At 38.7% G+C, this 21,017-nt stretch overlaps 2 protein-coding genes and 1 pseudogene across 8 annotated transcripts; 2 read left to right on the forward strand and 1 right to left on the reverse strand.

Moving 5' to 3' along the window:
• Positions 1–408: 408 nt before the first annotated feature.
• LOC9268330 (disease resistance protein RPM1) lies at positions 409–8,136 on the forward strand. 7 transcript variants are annotated; one of them, XM_066304034.1, is made up of 5 exons: positions 409–536; positions 1,532–1,841; positions 2,247–5,108; positions 7,561–7,650; positions 7,751–8,136. In XM_066304034.1, the coding sequence occupies exons 3-4, from the start codon at positions 2,333–2,335 to the stop codon at positions 7,626–7,628; spliced, it is 2,844 nt and encodes a 947-aa protein (XP_066160131.1). In that variant the 5' UTR covers positions 409–536; positions 1,532–1,841; positions 2,247–2,332; the 3' UTR covers positions 7,629–7,650; positions 7,751–8,136. The 7 variants fall into 7 exon arrangements, with proteins under 7 accessions (XP_066160131.1, XP_066160132.1, XP_066160130.1 ...); XM_066304035.1 differs by having other exon boundaries at positions 409–1,841; positions 7,550–7,650; XM_066304033.1 differs by having other exon boundaries at positions 409–1,841.
• Positions 8,137–12,578: 4,442 nt separating this feature from the next.
• On the reverse strand, positions 12,579–14,972 carry LOC107276096 (L-type lectin-domain containing receptor kinase SIT2-like). Its single transcript, XM_015755408.3, has one exon. It carries the CDS (start codon positions 14,770–14,772, stop codon positions 12,766–12,768), a length of 2,007 nt encoding a protein of 668 aa, XP_015610894.1. The 5' UTR covers positions 14,773–14,972; the 3' UTR covers positions 12,579–12,765.
• Positions 14,973–17,333: 2,361 nt separating this feature from the next.
• On the forward strand, positions 17,334–19,750 carry LOC107277019 (L-type lectin-domain containing receptor kinase SIT2-like; annotated as a pseudogene).
• Positions 19,751–21,017: the final 1,267 nt, after the last annotated feature.

Below are 21,017 nucleotides of genomic sequence, written 5' to 3' on the forward strand. Positions count from 1 at the left end.
CCTTGCGATGCCACTTTGCCTGCAAGGGGATAGAAAGAAGAGGGGAGTTTTGAGGATGACATGTGGAGCCATATGGGCTCCACCATTTATTATTATTATTTTTCGGATCTAATTGCCACGTAAGCGTCACGTCAATGCTATATGGGACGAAGATCTAGTGAAAGGATCCATGTAGGTCACGTCAGCCAAAATCGAGGTCAATACTGTCGAGGTACCTCGTTTGCATGGTTTTGTAAGTTAAGGGATGCGTTGTATTCGGTTTCGGCGACAAACTGAGGGACCTATAGTGAACTTAATCCCTCATAAATTGAATCCATTTTGGGCCAAGGTGGATCGGCCCAATCCCAATCGCCCTGTCCCGTTACTCCGCCGCATCCCATCAGCACGCGCCGACGGCAAAGCCGAGATAGGGAAGAGAAGGGACCTTCTCACGCCTCCGCCGGTCGCTCGGCCGGCGACCGGCGACCAACCTGCCGATTCCCCGATACCCTCGTGAGTCTATCTCGTCGACTCTATCGTCCGCCGCCATCTCGAAGGTATATTAGGTGCTTCAGATTTGAGGGTGGGGGTTGTTTCAGACTCCTGATTTACACAAGGTGCGATGGTCTCTATGTGCCACTGCCATGAACATGGAGCGATTTCCTTGTGCTGCTCCTTCCAGAAAAATAATAGTGTGATTCCTGACTGCTGCTGATGCTGCTGCTTGTGTGATTTCATTCACTTTTGGTGTCTCTATGCTGCAGTATTGCAGCCCAGTGTTCACCTGACTCACTTTTTATTAGGAGATTCACATTTGTTCATATAATGGAAACTTGCTATATACTAGTATGTTTCAGGAGTAATTGGTTCAAAGCTCACAGTCTACACTCGAAGTTTGCGACCGACCAGCAAACACTGGTCTTGCCGTTTCGGGTTTTCAATTTAGTACTTTACTAGAAAAAATACCCGTGCGTTGCAACGGGTGAAGTCTATTTTAATCATATTATTGTTATATGGTTTAGTTAAGATGAAATTCACTGTGGAAGTTCGCTTGGATATATATATTTTTAGAAAATTATGAGTTGCAGTTAGGAGTCCGATCGCCTCAAGTTAGCATGCGAGTTTTTTTAAACAAATTTCTTATATGATTCCTTATGTATTACCAAAAGTGAACTACGGAGTATCTTAGAAACCGACTCAAATACGGATATGTATTTCCAAAAGCAAACAAACTTAAAAACCGACTCATACACGGATGACGTACCAAAATACCGGCAAAAACATCTTCAATTTTTATAATAGTAGAGATATTGCACTTGGCCACCTGACTTGAGATCAATTATGTTGAACCTTTTGTCAAAATAATAGCTACTGACATGAGCAAGTTTGTCTATTAGTTGACTGACTTACTACAGTTTTGTTTCAACATCACTAGAAAAGGACTTACTACAGTTGACTGACTTATGCTGGTCTGGTCAAGTCTCTGGTTTTCAGCTTGGCATACAAGCAGCTTACTTTAGAGATATAATCAAATCTTTTGTTCACATTGCAGAGAGTGAGTAGGTAAGATAGCAAGAAAATGATGACTAAAAATCCCATATATTCTGGCAAAATCTCATATCTTCTATATGTGACATGGACACAAGGAGGTAAGGAACAAGCATCATGGGCATAATATAACCGTGGAATGAGCTAGGGATCTACTTGCTGAAATTCAGGAGCAGATCTATTCTGACTCTGCTGATTGGTCCATATTTCAGTCCTACCATACGCATATGTGAGTTCCGGCTTTACTGTAACTGCGATTGCATAAATTCTATCATTCTATCACTAGTCTTGACAACCTTCTGATGTTTGTTCAGGTATGTATGATTTTGATATCTTTTCTCTGTCTTTCTCTCTCTTCCTCTCTCTCTGTCTGTGTGTGGCAGTACATGTACAATTTCATGATAAAGTAAATCTTGATCATATGTTGCATTATGTTCAATGATTATGAAACTTACAGTCTTGTACTGCTTCATTTGGGCCTGATTGAGTTTTTACATGCAAATGATTGATGTTATCAAGACTAATAATCAGTTCCTCCTCATGGTAATGAAGCATTGGTAGAAATAAGGTTAAAACATTATGCTTAATGAACTTGTATTAAGTACTTTTCATACTTCATTTGACATGTAAATTTAGAAAGCATTTGAATTATGTTTGATTGGCTTGCAAATAATTCAATATGGATTTAGTATTATATCTAATGGTTTTCTAAATAACAGCATGATTTGTTAACTGCATACAAGTCCTAAGTGCATCAAGTCATTTTTTGACTCACAAATTTTATCAAATATTCTATGGTGGAAGAATGGCAGAAGCCTTGGTATTTATCGTTCTTCAAAAGATTGGTGCTGCTTTAGGGAGAGAAGCACTCAATGTCGTAGGCACACAGTTACAAAAACAGCCACCAACTTTAGTTGATGTTGAGAATAACATGAGGCAGCTTAAAATCGAGTTTCATGTCATGAAAGCTTTTCTCACTCAGCAGCAAATACATTTCTCACAAGATAGAGCCTACGATGCTTGGCTTGATGAAGTAAAGAATGTTGCACATGAAGCTGAGGATGTGATTGATGAGTATGTCTATCTAGCTGGGCAGACAGCCAAAGAAACAAGCAAGCTAAAGAAACTGTTCCATTGCTCCAAAACTACCAGTGATTGGCACATTATTGCAACACAACTTTCACAAATCAAATCTCGCCTTCAAAACCTCACAAACATGAAGGCTCGTTATGGCATTTCAGCAAATGACAGTGAAGATGGTAGCACTTCAAGTCATGAGAGCCTAAAGGAGCTTACATCTGATTCAGCGTATTTTGATACTGAAGATGATATGGTTGGCAATAAAGAAGAATCCGAAAAAGTTATGAAATTATTGATACATGGCGAAGAAACCCGTACAGTCATATCCATTTGTGGAATGGGTGGGCTAGGAAAAACAACTCTTGCCCGGGCCATCTATAAAAAGAATGAGATTAGAAAGAACTTTGATTGCTTTTCGTGGATTACAATCTCCCAAAACTACAAGGTTGAAGATTTGTTTAGAAGAATACTCAAACAATTTCTGGATATGAATGAGAACATTCCTGATCAGACTGACATTATGTATAGGGTAAGCTTGGTAGAGAGGCTAAGAAATTACCTGCAGGACAAAAAGTATTTAATTTTCTTGGATGACATGTGGAGTCAAGATGCTTGGATTCTATTGGATCGTGCTTTTGTGAAAAATAAAAAAGGAAGTAGAATTGTCATTACAACTAGAAATGAAGATGTAGCATCAATTGCAAATAACGGGTGTTCTTTTAAGCCTAAGTACCTACCATGGGGGGATGCATGGGATCTCTTCTGCCGAAAAGCGTTTCACAGGCTAGACCAGAATGGTTGTCCTCAAGTTGTGATGCACTGGGCAGAAAAAATTGTCAGCAAGTGTGAAGGATTGCCTCTTGCTATTGTTGCCATTGGAAGTCTTCTATCCTATAAGCAAATAGATGAGGCAGAGTGGAAGTTGTTCTATGGTCAACTTAACTGGCAACTAACCAAGAACCAAAAGCTCAACTATGTAACAAGTATTCTCAATCTCAGCTTCGATTATCTACCAGCAAATCTAAAAAATTGCTTCCTTTATTGTAGCATGTTCCCTGAAGACCATGAGATCAGAAGAAAACAGATAATTCGGCTATGGATAGCTGAAGGTTTTATTGAAGAAAGGGGAGATATTACATTGGAAGAAGTGGCTGAAGACTACCTCAAAGAACTTGTTCAACGTTCACTTCTTCAAGTTGCTTGGACAAAAGAGTATGAGAGACCAAAGTCATTTCGCATGCATGATCTTGTGAGAGACATAACAGTGACAAAATGCAAAACTGAAAAGTTTTCTCTCCTAGCAGACAACACGTGTGTTACAAAACTGAGTGATGAAGCACGTCGAGTTTCCTTAGTGAAGGGCGGGAAATCAATGGAATCTGGCCAAGGTTCAAGAAAGATCAGGTCCTTTATTTTGTTCGATGAGGAAGTGCAATTCTCATGGATACAAAAGGCAACTTCGAATTTCAGATTGCTAAGGGTCTTGTCCTTACGTTATGCAAAAATTGTGAAGCTTCCTGATGCTGTAACTTATCTGTTCAATTTGCATTATCTTGATTTACGTCATACAGAAGTTCAAGAGATCCAGCAGTCAATTGGGAAGCTGAGGAAGCTACAAACTTTGGATCTTAGGGAGACATTTGTAGAACAGCTGCCAGAAGAAATAAAGTTTCTAACCAAGTTGCGGTTCCTATCTGTCGATGTTGACTGTGATCCTAGCAACTTACACAGACACTTTCCTCGGTTCCAGGCCACTCGAATTTGTTCTGAATTTTATCTTCTGACGGATTTACAAGTGCTAGGAGACATAAAAGCAGGCAAACATGTTGTTACCAATCTTAGTAGATTAACACAGCTACGATGTCTTGGCATCTGCGACGTGAAGCAGGATCATATGGAGAAACTATGTGTCTCCATAAAAAGTATGCCAAATCTTGTTAGGTTGGGTATAGTCTCACATGGTGAGGATGAAATACTTGATCTACAACATTTGGGCCATGTTCCAGATTTGGAATGGCTGCACCTACGAGGGAAGTTACATGGAGCAGGTGCTACATCAAATTTGCAGAATTTCAGTAAATTAAGATACCTAAGCATAGGGTGGTCCAGGTTGCAGGTTGATCCTCTTCCTGCAATCTCACATTTGTCGAACCTAGCAGAACTTTACCTTCAGAAAGCCTATGATGGTTTGTTGATGACCTTTCAGGCTGGCTGGTTTCCAAATCTTAGGGAATTGGGTTTAGCTGACATGGACCAGTTACGTTCAATTGATATTGAAGCTGGCACAATGCCAAACTTGAGCATTTTGGTATTATGTGGGCTGCAGAATATGATATCTGTGCCAGTAGGATTTAAATATCTGACATCACTACAAATTTTACGCCTCTGGGATATGCCAAAAGAATTCATGGAGAGGACACATGCAGAGGATCATGTCTATGTTAAACACATTCATCAGATTCGTTATCATGCTCTCCGTGTGAAACGATGGAAATTCACCAGTAAGATTTCTCATTTGCGCTCCATTTTATAGATCTAAGTATTAACTAGGAAGAGGAAGGTAGCCTGCGCATTCGCGTCAGCATGTATTATAGTTTGTGTTTCAAACACTATAACGACATAATATAAACTGGAGGACATTTCTGGAATATAAATCAGAAAGGAATTTCGCACAGATGCACGGGCTTCTTATTTGTTATTAAAAAAAATGCTAAAAGGAATCATACGTCACTATATATATACTGTAAGGGAATTTAGATTATCCTACAATAAAAAAAGAAATATATTTACCGTAAAATAAACGGTAGATTTCAATATACTACTAATGTGATAAGAATGGATCTTAGATTTAAATAAAAATCCCGATATCAATTGCTAGAACCTTCGGTAAAAATCCCGATATCAATTGCTAGAACCTTCGATAAAAGAAAGGGATGCTGTGTATGAATTGCTCACCTATTCTTCTCTGCGCGATTAATTTTTGGTTTCGATGTGCAAAAACAAACCAGTTCTATTGGAAGCATCCCTATAATGAGTTCCTTAGCAACCTTTATAATAAATGGAATATACCAAATTGTGATCAATCAAATATTGCTAAGTCCTACTCCCTCCGTCCCACAATATAAGGGATTTTGAGTTTTTGCTTGTAACGTTTGACCACTCGTCTTATTCAATTTTTTTTGCAAATATAAAAAACGAAAAGTTGTGCTTAAAGTACTGTAGATAATAAAGTAAGTCACAAATAAAATAAATAATAATTTTAAAATTTTTTGAATAAGACGAGTGGTCAAACGTTGTAAGCGAAAACTCAAAATCAGATTAGTATTTACTACCGCTCGGAATTAGACCATAAAGGAATTTCTATCTATACCAGGACTACAATATCAGATTGGGGAGGAAGATCTTAAAATCGTAGATTAAAGGCTGTTGACAACAAATCTGTGCCAGCACCGATGTTTTTTCCTGATTAGTATTTCTTTCCGATTCTACTGTGCATGCTTTCTTTTTTCTTTTTCGGCTTTATCTTTTTTTTCGATCGTATATGGTGTAGGTATTTAAGTTTTGTTTTTTTTGGGTAGGGAGACGATCGTATGACGTAAGCACGTTATGTTTTTTCCGGGATAGAGATTAGCAACATGGGAATTTAAAGAGCTCTAATCCAATGTTTAAAATAATGGGCCACTAATTTAAGTTGAAAATTGAAGGTTGGATTTTTTTTTACTCTAAATTTCTAGGATTTCTCTAAATTAGAGCGTCACGTGATAACGTAGGAGCGTTCAGGAAGTTTAATAGACTTTTAGTATATAATAGATTTCTAGGATTTTTCTAATTTATTTGAGAGTCACATAGCAGTGTAAAAGCATTTGTAGAAAGTTTAATGTACTTTTACTATATATTAGATAGATTTAGAATATGGTTTAAAGAACATTGATTGGATATATATTATAGATCTTTATTTAACTAAATATATTTATATTTGTGAAGTAATATATTTGATCTAAAATCATATTTTAAAGACCGCTGATTTTTATGGATGTACTTTTTCCGTCCCAAAATAAGTGCAGTTTTGCACTATTCACGTTCAACGTTTGACCGTTCGTTTTATTTGAAAAGTTTTTATGATTAGTATTTTTATTAATCAGTAATAGATGATAAAACATGAATAGTACTTTATGTGTAATTAAATATTTTTAAATTTTTCACAAAATTTTCAAATAAGACGGACGGTCAAACGTTGGGTACGGATATCCACGGTTGCACTTATTTTGGGACGAAGGTAGTATGATTTTTCTGTCTTTTTTTATGTCCATGTGTATATTTTTTTATTCCAGCAAGATTAGGAAAGATCGTGTACGTTTGTACGTATGGAAAGATCAGCAGTAGAATTTGTATCATACAAATTCATACGTACGGACATTAGTAGCGCCTGTATGTTATAAACATGAGGTTATTATTTTTTTATAATAGATCTAATCTAATGGTGTAAACTAATGGATCCATCGATTTAAGTAAAAATCAACGGTGAGATTAGATAATACCATGTGGCGACTTAGGAGTGTTTGTAGGAGTGCCACGTGGCGGCTTCAGAGTATTCATAGGAAGTTTAATGGACTTTTAGTATAAAATAGATAGATTTATTATGTGTCTACACTTGCGCGATTCTTCCACAAGAAGTCAGTAATGCTTCATGTGAATAGTTTCCTAAGATAAACTAAATTGAGTTACCATTGGTTATTTCTGCATATGAATACAGATTATTAACCTAGGCATCTGGGACTTATATAACTAAAACATGTTCTGGGTGATACTAAAATTAGTCCATATGCCTTGCGTTTCTTGGCAGTCTGTTGGTCAGTCTGGAATGCCTGGAACTGTTCCCATTTCCAAAATAAAAAGGGCAATATGCACCAGACATCTTATTCAGACTAATAATAGTTTTGAGGTACTGGGCAGGTCTTCAACGTTCAGAAAAGAAGGAGATGGCACTTTCTGATTCGAAGACCGTGACTGAAAGAAGCTAATGGAACTGCTCATTCTTGCAAGGTGAAAAGGGTGGTTGATGACTTTTTCATAATTAATTTCTGGGAATAAAATACAACCTTTTACTTACTAGTTACTATCGCTTAATGCTATTTTTTGCCAGGCAAGAAGTAAGCTGCTGACCAAATTTTATTAGGCAAAAAGGGGTATCATCAAAGGTGATGCCTGTTACATTAAAAATGACCAGATTCAGAGGTTGCTGGCTACAAGAACAAGTAGTATTTCTCTTTGTAACCATTTCACTCTCGTCAGAACCATTCTTCTGAAGAGAAATGGGGGTGAAAAGAACTCGCAGCCGGCTGCGTCTATTACTGCTGCTCTCTTTTATGCACATATTATTTTTAGATACTCTCTGTTATGCACTTCTGTTTTGTGGTTGTGGTTATGGTTTGTAATCCTATGATTAGCAAGCCTCGAAGCTTGCAAACCCGTTCCGCTTGCTTCCCTAATTGTTGATTATTTTGGTTATACTGCACCCGTCGTTGGTCACTTGATCGTGTTCACATGGATCTCTTTCCAGGTTTATGATGGACGACGTTGTTTCCTCCTTATGATTGATTTGCTGTGGTACTTTGCCTTTCCGAAACCCTGATCCAATTTATCTGGTTACAAGTAAAATATTCGTGCATTGCAACGATTTATTTAAGATAAAAATATAATTATCAGTTATCTTGGTCAGGAAAAAATATCTTATCTTTACTTGGATGAAGTGGTGCACTTCATAAAAACGTGAAGCTTCTCATCTTGCTCAAATTTCAAACGGCTAGAAAACTAAAGAGAGCAAACAGAACGCTCATGTGGGGAATGCGGGGTCCACCGATTTCATGGGCCTACATGTTAGATGACGGTGGTACTCATCACCACCACTCTGGTCTTTTAAAAGAACTAGATAGTGTTGCTTGAATTTTTATTATAAATGTTTACATGTAGATGATATTTTTAAAATAGATCTTGACTCTATTTTAAACATGTTTTTATTAATGTCTTCTTTGCGTTTGAAACCAGCCTTGAGTTTGCGAGAAAAACTTTGTCACGATAATGGAATAATGGAGTTTGTTCGTATCTATTTATACTATATTTGATTTTTTAACCAAGATAAAGTGCTTCTTTTAAATACTACCACAATAATCTCCAGAGCACCGTATTATTGATTATATTTTGACAAATATCTATAATTTTGTGTCTGTTTTTTTCCATAACCTATTGTTCATAATCATGAGGCACCTTATTAATTTGGAGAATGCATCTATGTACAGTAACTAATTTATTGAAGTATACTTGTAGTCACGTCAATAGGGTGTATGACATACATCCATCAAATTATTGCTGCCATGTTTGAATTCCTCAACTATAAGAAAATATATAATGAGTAGTTTATTCCATATGTTACTTGATTGTTTATTTATTGTCAAAGCTATTTGGCAAAGAAAAAACATACATATATGGCCAGAAATCTCATGATCGATTAAGGGGTTGTATTATAGCAAGATCATTAGCTTGAAATATTTTTCATAATTTTTTTCACATCTATGTAATATTTATGTTGCCCACTTCTCGGATACTAATGAAATAGTTCTGAAAATTCAAAAAAAGAGAGGTAAGAATCTATTCTCAAACAAATTAAAATTAAATCAGATCTACTTAGAAAAACACATTGTTTCATTTATTTTATATATGTAGATTTAAATTAGCTTTGTATAGTCGTCAAGTGATATTTGATGCCTTAAATATGATGTGAAATTATTTAAAATATTATCATAACATTGATTATTATATGTCAGTCTATGTGTTGTGATGTATTTAGAACATAGACATGTATATCGGCGTCGAGCGTGCGCCACTTCCTGTAGTACGATTGGTGTCCGCTTGGGAAACTAGGCCGGCGACTGAGTAGAGCACGGCGCCAGCTAGTGCCCATGCCGGTGACGTCGTTGAATAACATATGTTGGAAGAAAGTTGCAAATATACTTATATTTTCAAAAATTTACATTTATATACCTGCATGAGACGGATTTGTAAAAGTATACCTGTTCCGTGGGATGGAAACACGGAACCACGATAGTCCCGCAACTCCAAAACGCGGGACATCGACGGTCCCGCAGCTCCAATATGCGGGACCGCGACGGTCGCGTGGTTGAGAACGCGGGAGCGAGGCAGCCAGTGATTTATATACTGCATCGGCACTGTTTGACCCTATTCTGTGACTATTTGCTACTGTTCATCGCTGTTTTGACGCTGATTATGGACCAGTTCCGCACATTCAACCTGCGGTACCGTCGTTCCAAAAAAGTGCTACACGGTGTCACAGTGCTGCACAACGTTAAAAATTGATGGCTGCCTACCGTCGCGGTACCGTGCTCTTCCATTCCGCGGGACCGTCCAAAACTGCGGGACCGTCGGTCTCACGTTTTGGAGCTATGGGATCATCGTGGTCCCACGTTTCCATCCCGCGGGACGGGTATATTTTTGCTAATCCTTCCGATACATGTATATAAACATAAATTATTAAAAAAATAAGTATATTAGCAAATTTTTTTCAGCATATGTTGTGGCGACGCCTCGCCCAATTGCCGCGGCTACCATGTCGAGCACGCATCTGTCGGAGGTGAAGGTGCGGTCGCAGAGCACACCCCAGCGGCGCGTCGCGTGCTAGGAAGAGAAGAGGAGGAAGAAGAAGTGGTCGTTGATATGTGGGGCCTACGTGGGACCTACTCACCACATCAGCCAAAACCGATCTCTATACTGTCGAGGACCAAAGTTGACACGGTATTATGAGTTGAGGGGTAGACTATACATGGTATTTCGGTTTAAGGAAAAATTTCAAACTCGGCGACAAATTGAGGGATGCTAAGTAAACTTATTTCTAATGGGTTGATCCACATAGGAAACCTGTTCCTTTTAGGCCCATGAATTCCAATTAAGGCCCATGAATTTCTATTAGGGCCTATGACAGTTTTTAAAGTAGCTTACCTTACTGCCTTATTTCTTTCTAGAGGAATTTAAGTTATAATTTTGTGGTATTATAGATAACGTTAATTACACTATTTTATGAAATATTCATAGAATTTGCAGGGCTATTTGCATGTCTTTTTCATATCTAAGGTTTGAACTGGTATTAATCACAGGTGCTTTCAAACCTAGCTAGATACTTTGTCAATCGAAAATCTAAATAAATTTATGGAAAGAAAGTATTGTACAAATAGACACAATTCAGAGGACAGTAGCATAGTTTCAAAATTTCTAGTGTTAAATGTTTACTGGAGTACAATGGACTTTTCCTCCCAGAACTGAACTGTCACCTTCGTGATAGTTCTAGTTGAATGATCCATGATGCAGAGCACGACTGACTGTGACGCACAGCAACATTGTCGGGCTGGAATCCACAAAAGTCCAAATCAAGAAAACTTAATTCAACTACAGGTACAGGGATTTGAGATAAACGTAAAGAATTTGTGGACAGAGTAAAAGTGAAGGAATTAATGCTGATGTAAATATTAGCGGCTCTAAACGTGTGCCTACCGTATCTTACATTCTTACCTCACAAGGAGGAATCTTGGTTGTTGATGATGGTGTTTTTTATGTGAATTAAAAGGTCGACGTGTATCTCTTCTTTATCAATGAAGACTTCTGTCTTTATTTTTTTTTCAAAAAGAAAAGCTCAAAGTTACAAAAGTTTTGAGCATGGCCGGACCGATCAATTTGTCTAAAATAAATTTGTTTGGACGACTGGCCATAATTTATTTCCTCTAGTTTCTCCTTTGTTGTATGTGTGATCAGACCTTTACAGACTTGTCCCAGAGAACCAAAGAATTATATATACAGATTAGAAAAAACTGTAATACAAATAGAGTATACAATAACATAATTTCAATAGAAATTGAAAAGGGAAATAGGGCTGTATTATTTGTTATGATGTGAACATGTAAATACCATAAGTAGAAATTGAAATAAAACGGACCCATACCACTTACAGCTAGCTTGACCATTTTTTAATAATTCAATCTATCACTGTACCGATAAAAAATTAGTATTTACAGTAATTTGGCACATCAATTGTAAAATTCAATCATAGTTTTTTAAATTAAAACGAGTTCCTAACAAGAAAACAAAATAGGAATTTGTACAAGAATGCAATTGTAAATTACCAAAAATGGAAAATTTGCATAAAAAGTTAACAGAGCTTAGCAGCTTCGGTTAGCATGTAAACGGCAGTGGCTGTTGATAGCGGGGCCCGCTATCTCCCATGTCCGTCCCCACCGTATTCTATCTCCAATACGTGATCCTCCCTTCTCTCTCACCCTTATCTCTTTCTCTCTAGGACGCGAGCCAAAGCAGGGGAGCAGAGCTACGGTGACGATGACGACGACGCCAATAAGCCTGCTTCTCCCTCCAATGAGCCCCTCCTCCTCACTCCATCGACGGCGATGCAAGCGGAGTGGACGACAGTGCTAGCGCTAGTTCACTGACGAGTCCCTTCCTCCACCCTCTGGTAACAGGTAAGTTCTTTCTCCATCGCCACCCCCACCCTATCATGCTGCCACCCCAGTTGACACGGCCTCGCACAGCTAGCCCCCTCCCACTCCTCTTCGCCTCGTTTTTCCTCCACCACCATCACCGGCCCACGTCTCGCTGCCGACCCCGTGACTCCGGCGGCAATGCCACCGCTTCGCTGCCGTCCTTGTCCACCACCCACTGCCTCCTAGGCCATTCCTCCAAACCCGACCCCCCGACCCCCCCCCCAACTTTCCCTCCCCAGTGCCATCCTCCCCCACCCCACCCCACTCCACCCCACCCACAACAAAACTCTAACCCTAACCCAAGCGTATCGCCACATGGTCAGAAACCGCACGCCACTTCTCTTCCTGATACACGCATGCTAATTAGGATTCTTGGTTGATAGCACCTTGGGCGCTACACACACACAGTTGATCTAGATTTTAATTATACAAATTTCTATATATAATAAAATTACTTCCTGTGAATACACTGACCAATTACATCAACCCCTTCGTATGTAACACATTATACTTGTTTGAAGTGCCCAAGCAAGCATTCGTAAGTAATAATATTTTTTCAAATCTTTCAAATTAAAATTAGATATGTCGAACACCGTGAGCATCATCGTCCACCTGAGAGGCCAGAGAATGTGCCGATGCTTGTCCTAAACTCCGGATATGACATGGCTGATGGGTTAAATCCTTTGCTTTGCATCAAAGGTAGCTTGCTGAAACCTAGACGTGTTGGTGCTAACTCTGGCTGTGGCAAGTCCTTGTCGAGGTATTGCATTACCTGCCGCATATTTGGCCTTGAAGCAGGAAATGGATGCAAACACACAAGAGCTAATTTTAGGACTAGGCATGCCTCTTCAATGTTATAATCACCTTGGAGTCTCATGTCCACTGCCTCAGTGAGAGATCCATCATGCCAATGCTTAAGAACCCAATCAACCAGCATAAGTTGGTTGCCTTGAGAGTTTTGTTTCACTGGCCTTTGTCCACAAGTGGTCTCAAGAAGGAATGCGCCAAAAGCAAACACATCTGTGAGAGGGGATGCCTTACCTGTCTGTACCATCTCAGGTGCTAGGTAGCCCATGGTCCTAACCACATGTGTAGTCTGTAGGTCAGTACCATGATCATATAGTCGTGCAAGCCCAAAGTCGCCTAATCTCCCATTCATTTCAGCATCAAGGAGTATATTGCTTGCCTTTATGTCTCGATGTATAACAACTTTCTCCCATCTCTCGTGCAAATAGAACAATCCACATGCAACATCTTTAATTATCTGAAATCTTTGAGCCCAATTAAGTATAGCCCTATTGTCTACATCATGTAGATACTTATCAAGACTACCTTTTGGCATGTAGTTATAGACCAAAAGTAGTTCACTCTTCCGTCGACAGTAGCCAAGTAGTGGCACAAGGTTGCGATGTCGAAGACGACCAATGCTAACAATCTCTGTTATAAACTCCTTCATTCCTTGTCTCGACTCATGGGAGATCTTCTTCACGGCAATCTCCAATTTGGATGTCGCAAGGACTCCTTTATAGACTTTCCCAAATCCACCTACTCCAATCATGTTTTTATTCTTAAATCCTTGAGTGGCATGGAACAGGTCCTTGTATGAAAACCGCTGAGGCCCAAAATCAATCTCCCAATCTTCTCGTAGCTCAGCATACAGTAGCTTCCTCCGCACAATCAAAATGACCATGGTGCCGACAATGATGATGAACATGGCACTGGCTATTGGGAGGACGATTTCCAAGACATTGGAACGAGGCTTGGTTCCAACACGAGGTAGCTTTGGTAGTTTGGTGATATCAATGTCCGGAGCTGGAACACCCATGCCAAAGCTCCAGCCAAGCACGATATGTCGTGTGCTAATTACGCCAGTTGCAGCTGAAAAACCTATGTACACAGGGTCTGTGAGCACAGTCGAGAGATCATAGGTGGCATAGAGCAGTGGCCTCTTCGGCTTTGGTGTATCAATGGGAGCCATGGTCACGGTGATCTGCGTGGCCTCTTCGCTGTATTCCATCCAAACTTGCATAGCCCGACCATTGTACAGAGTCAAGTTTGTGAAAATCCCGTTCTTGTCATCATAGAAGCCAGCAAAGGAGGAATTCACGGAGCGGACGTCATTGATATCAATGCCAACATGGCTGTTACTGATATCCCCAAACTCATTGTTCTGAAAGGTGTCGAGCTCGACTGCGAGGATGCGGTTACTTGAATTCCCTCTGTTGCTGATGTTAAAGAGACCCAGGTACCCATCTGGCCACGCAGTCGAGAGATTGTTGCTTGGGGCTATCAAGAACGCCATGCCATCGTAGCTTCTATCGGAGTAGAAGGACTGGATGGCGAACATGAAGTTCACCGAGAATGACTGAACGGTGCTGTTGGGTGAACTGCGGAAATGCATAGGTGTTGGGAAGAATGCATGGCCATTGAGATCATTCTTGTCACTAGTCAGCTCAAGGAGTCCTTCCGGTGTGATTTTGGTGGTGCCATCGATAGTGAGGTTTTTGCCGGTGAAACCATGGTAGATGAATTGGTTTTGACCGGCACAAAGGGCTATAAGGTTGAAGCCAAGCGACACAAGGAGCAGAAAGAAGGGAGGATGCTCCATGTCACAGGTATAGAACTTCAGCCTTCAAGGAAGTTGGAAGAGCATATGTAGCGTATATTTTGTAGTTCGAACACCGGTTAATCGTGCTTACACGGTAGCTAGGTAAGCATCTTATAAATATTTTGCACGGTGGATCTCCTGAGACCACAACCACGCTGGACTATATACCCTAAACCCCAAGTCAGGTGTCTAGCTACCCCGGTTTTCCACAAGCTTCCCTTTCTGAAAGTAACAGTTAGGGGATTTTTTTTTTCTACTTCGCATTACAATTTAGAGATATTCTAGTGTAAATTTACCTAAAAATTGTGGTATCTTGCTCGATACGTCCTCAAGTATTGTAAAATCACTCAATAATTATTTTCAAGAACATGATATTAATCTTACTTTGGAATGATACCGTGCTAAAAATCTCGTAAAGTACAACAGGTGATTGACAACTGTAAGTAAAAAGGACGAACAGTTATGTACACACAGCGTTGTCTGAAATTTTCCAAATTATTTCGTCCTTAAATTTATTTTTTAAAATTTTATGGTGAATTAAAAAAATTAAAATTCCATAAAAATGTTCTTTTATGGAATTTTATTTTTTGCATAATGAAATACTAGTATAACTGGTGTGTATATACTACATCAACTCGCTATTAGATAGTTCCCCAACAAACTCAAGTGAACTGGAGAAAGTAAAACAACATTTTTTGCCATCATGTAATTATCCAAATAGTAACAAACTATATCGGTTACAACTTAGGAATTAAGAATTATTAAATTATTAGGATGACAAACAAAATCGTGTCAAATCAATGTTGAGCTTTCATGTCATTAATTAATGACATTTGATTTTTAAACACCACAACTAAATAGTCAAAAATTGCAAGAAGTACCCATCAAATAAATTTGATTCTATCCATCTGTAGAATTACTTTGTCCGTTTTGGTAGTTTGGTCTCCTCTTCAGCTGTTTCTCACTTGTATATTGCTAGATTCGCATCCTGCTGAGTCAACATGACTTGGGTTGCGGTAGAAAAAAATGCCAGATGGAATATTAGGACGCGGCTTTAAATCAACCACATCATGTCTTCGTCGCTAGTAAAATTTTCTAATGCACTAGTCCCGTTCAATGTAGAAAAGTACTAGTCTGAAAATGCCATGTCTGGACAGTTGGATTACCTGTTGCCTGATGGCAATGCAGTCTAGAATTGTTTCCTCGCACTCCAACAAGTCACAATGACTAGATGTTACAGCGTTATATTGGTGGCGGTTTTGTTTTACCTTTTCTAGATCATATATAGCCTTCCAAACTAAACTATAATGTTATAACTTTTTATTTGCTATAACAATATGAAACATTTGATGTTCATTTCAAAAACAGCGTCAATATTATTAAACACAAATATTATCTTTGCTATCTTTGTAGTGGTTCATGCTTACCTTTTTAATACAAATAATCACATTTATAGATTATTTGAACTATTTAATTATCAAACATGGATTCAAAATTTATAAGAGTAAATTGCACTAGCGGTCCTTAAATATACAAGCAGGTTTTATCTACGTCCACGAACTTGCAAAGTGTGCATTGAGGTCTCTAAACTTGATTTATTGTATCATCCTGATCCAAAGCGTTGTTTAACCGTGGTCTTGCCTACGTGGCATGACATGTAAACGACAACATGGCACATTATTATTATTATTATTATTATTATTATTATTATTATTATTATTATTTATTTATTTATTTATTTATTTTTTCTCCCTTCTTCCTCTTTCATTTCTCTCTTCTTCGGCCTGTTCGACGCGGGGGAGCTCGAGGTGGCTTTAGTGGAGGAAGAAGATAAAAGAATAGGAGGAAAAAGAAAAGGGGAAAGGAAAAAACACCATATTATCGTCCACGTGGTGTGCCACGTACGCAAGACCACGGTCAATAGACGCTTTGGATCGGGATGATACAATAAACCAAGTTTAGAGACCTCGATGCGCGCTTTGCAAATTCGTGGACCTAAGTGAAACCTCATGACAAGTTTAAGGACCGCTAGTGTATTTTACTCAATTTATAACTTTATGTTCTAGCTTGACTTTTTAAGTTTGAATCAAACTTAAAAAAATAACTGCTAGAAATCACTTCGGGAAATTTATAAATATATTATATTACTTAGTCCATGGAAATTTTGGATATTTTTTCTTGTATTTATTATTACACAAATAAAAATTAAACATAATTACATATATTGGTATCGATCGGTAACAAACTTATAGAGAAATGTTTAACAACGGTGTCTACTACTAGTAGAAATTAATAGCCGCTCATCTTTTCTAATTACATGGATCATATCTATTTATACTACCATCTCAACTATGGGTAGTAGAATATTTTTTTCTCTATTGTTAGTTAAACTTATAAATCAATAATTAAGATCACTTCTATCGGTGATAATACTGATAGTATTTTTTTAACAGGAATACTGATAGTATTCACCAAAGTAAAGTAGTCAACTTACAAATTAACCTTGTCCACAATTGGATACATACTTGAATAGATACGGCAGCGGGGAAAAACAAAACAAGAGAAAAGTAAAAGCCATGGAGTTGCTAGACATTGCCTTATCTCTGGATGTTATAAACTCCGGTGTAAGCTTAAAAGGAGGCAACTGCCCAAGATCACCTCCTCACTTTTCGATCACTCTTTTTTACTTCTACAAATATTGTGGGCAAAGGCCTGGGTTTATAGTCAAGGCTGGCATGAAGCTCACTTTATTACTTCTACAGATACTGTTCTTTAGCCTTGATCTAGTGAGCTGTGCATATGGTGAATACGTATTCATCTACTCTGGCTTCGCCCACAATAACATTACCCTTGATGGTGCAGCCATGGTGACTGCCAACGGCCTCCTCGACATAACCAATGGCTCTACCAGGCTCAATGGGCATGCTTTCTATCCAACTCCGCTGCCCTTCTGCAACTTCTCCAGTGGCCTGGTGCAATCCTTTTCCACATCTTTTGTATTTGGTGTCCAATCTACCTACCCTAGCCAAGGCTTTACATTCTTCATAGCACCAAGCAAGAATTTTTCATCCGCGTTGCCAGTACAATTCCTGGGACTCCTCAACAGCGAGAACAATGGCGACATGAAAAACCAAATCTTTGCAGTCGAGTTTGACAGCATAAAAAATATTGAGTTCCAAGATATCAACAACAACCACGTTGGGTTTGACATCAATAGTCTCATCTCTGTGGACTCATACCCTGCTGGTTTCTATGATGATAAAGATGGTATCTTCAGTAATTTGACCATAACTAGTAGTGAAGCAATGCAAGTTTGGGTGGATTACAATGGAGATATCGCACAAATTAGTGTCACCATGGCTCCCATGGGTATGGCGAAACCATTAAAGCCATTAGGATCAGCCAATCGTAACCTCTCATCTGTACTTAGTGAGATGGCATATGTTGGCTTTTCATCTGCTGCAGGCAGGGACAACACTCGGCATTACATTCTCGGGTGGAGTTTTGGTCTAAATAGTGCTGCTCCAAGTATTGATATCACCAGTCTGCCGAAGATGCCTCATTTTGAACCCAAGGCTAGATCAAAGATCCTAGAAATCATTTTACCAATAGCAACGGCAGTGTCCATCCTTTCCGTTGGCACCATCATTCTTTTACTTGTACGAAGGCACCTAAGATATTCAGAGGTACGGGAAGATTGGGAAGTTGAGTTTGGGCCACATAGATTCTCTTTTAGGGATTTGTTTCATGCCACGGAAGGATTCAAGGACAAGAATCTTTTAGGCATTGGAGGATTCGGAAGAGTATATAGAGGAGTGCTTCCAGCGTCAAAACTAGATATAGCAGTGAAAAGAGTGTCACATGATTCAAAGCAGGGCATGAAGGAATTCGTTGCAGAAGTTGTCAGCATAGGCCGCCTCCAACACCGTAACATTGTGCATTTACTTGGTTATTGTCGACGAAAAGGTGAATTATTTTTAGTGTATGACTACATACCAAAAGGAAGCCTTGACAAGTACTTGTATGGTTAAGAGGACAAGCCGATCCTTACTTGGGCTCAAAGGTTCCTGATCATCAAAGGAATTACATCTGGATTGGTCTATCTTCATGAGGAGTGGGAGAAAGTTGTCATTCATCGAGATATCAAGGCAAGCAATGTGCTCCTTGACGCCGAGATGAATGGGAGACTTGGTGACTTTGGCCTTGCAAGGTTGTACGATCGTGGTGTCGATGCACAAACAACCCGTGTGGTAGGCACCATAGGATACATGGCTCCTGAATTGGCATCAAGCAGCAAGGCAACCCCTCTCACCGATGTATTTTCCTTCGGTATATTTGTTCTTGAAGTCACATGTGGGAAAAGGCCCATCAAGGAAGATGTCAACGGTAACCAAATCATGCTGGTGGATTGGGTGCTAGAGCATTGGCAGAAGGGATCACTTACTGATACAGTAGACACGAAGCTCCAAGGTAACTATGATGTTGACGAGGCAAGCATGGCACTAAAGCTGGGATTGCTGTGCTCCCACCCGTTTGCAGATGCTAGACCAAAAATGCAGCAAGTCATGCAATACCTTGAAGGAGAGGTTCCAATACCTGAGGATATGCCACCTCATTTGAGCTTTGAGATGCTAACGTTGATGCAGAACGAAGGGTTTGACTCGTACGTCATGTCTTTTCCTTCATCAGTAACAAACCATTCATCAGCAGCCAGCCACGGCTCACTAATGTCCGCTCTCTCTGGAGGAAGGTGACAATAATCACGGTGCATGCTAATTGCAAAATTACCGTATTAGCTAGATTGTACTATGTGCAAAGCTTATATGATAGACTCTAGGAGCTTTTTAAGGTCCTTTAGGATTAAGAGGTACCACGATCAAGGACTGAAAGAAAGCTTAAGACGCTGTCCTTTTCTTGTATATGGGTGATAAGCTTATTAATTCTACAATATATATTGCATGGATCTTTGTCTGCTGCTCATCGATGTTGTGTGGCTTTGGCCAAGCCGATGATATGGCTGGATTTGAATTTCTTTAACAATGTTGAGATACTCTGATTCGCTCTTCTTTTGAAAAAATAATAGATAGAAATCCGACATCTGTATCCATGTATACATCCAAGCTAATTCGCTCTCATGGAAAGAAGATTAATTAGAAGAAGGGTATCAGGTTATATCGTTTTCAAAGTATATATTAATTAATGACACCTACCAAGAGAAACTATGAACGGGTAAACTAGACTACTTTTGTAATGTCATGATCAAAAGAGTATGACATCAGCCAGTTGAAAAACTTGGACGTGACACTAACAAGAGCCAGTGCATGGAAAATATCTATTATTATATATATATATATATATATATATATATATATATATATATATATATATATATATTATATAAAAGTCCATTAAACTTCCTATACACGCTCCCGTATCGCCACGTAGCACCCTATAAACGCTCTCATACCGCCATATGGCAATGTAATAAAATAGAAAAATCTGACCATTGATTTTTATTTAAATAAATCGGTGGACCCATTATTTTAGATGGTTAGGTCTCCGTTAAAAAAACATCCCTCCATCCATGTCTCTGTGTAGAATATGCAAGTACGACATACAACGTACGTTTTCTGTCCTCCGTTTCGTTTGCTTTTTTTATCCCCCAAATAACAAAAATTGAAACTATTTTTATGAAAAAAAACCCACAAATAGACTTTAATCTACTAGGTCTACCCAGCTCTCCCTCCGTTTCTTTATTTCTATTATATACTTAAAGTTAATTAAATATCTTATAAACATGTTCTTAATCTAACACATGGATATTCTATAAATGCTCGGTGATTCATTATTTGAGTACATTAGATCAACTAATAATTATAGATAACTTAAATTGGTGGACCAAATCTTTACTATTATAAAAATTGAAGATGTTTTTGCCGGTACTTTGGTACGTCATTCGTGTTTGAGTCGGTTTTTAAGTTCATTCGCTTTTGGAATTATAGATTTGTATTTGAGTAGGTTTTTAAATTCGCTTGCTTTTGGAAATATATATAGAATGCGCCGCATAGGAAATCTCTTTTAAAAACTCGCATGCTAATTTAAGACGATTGGACTCCTAATTGTAACTCATGATATTGTAAAAACAATATTCAAGCAAATTCCTACAGTGAATTTCACTTTAGCTAGACCGTATAACAATAATAATATTAAGATAGCCTTCACCCATTGCAAAGCACGGGTATTTT

Source organism: Oryza sativa, chromosome 9, assembly GCF_034140825.1.
Source record: "Oryza sativa Japonica Group chromosome 9, ASM3414082v1".
Taxonomy (NCBI): domain Eukaryota; kingdom Viridiplantae; phylum Streptophyta; class Magnoliopsida; order Poales; family Poaceae; genus Oryza; species Oryza sativa.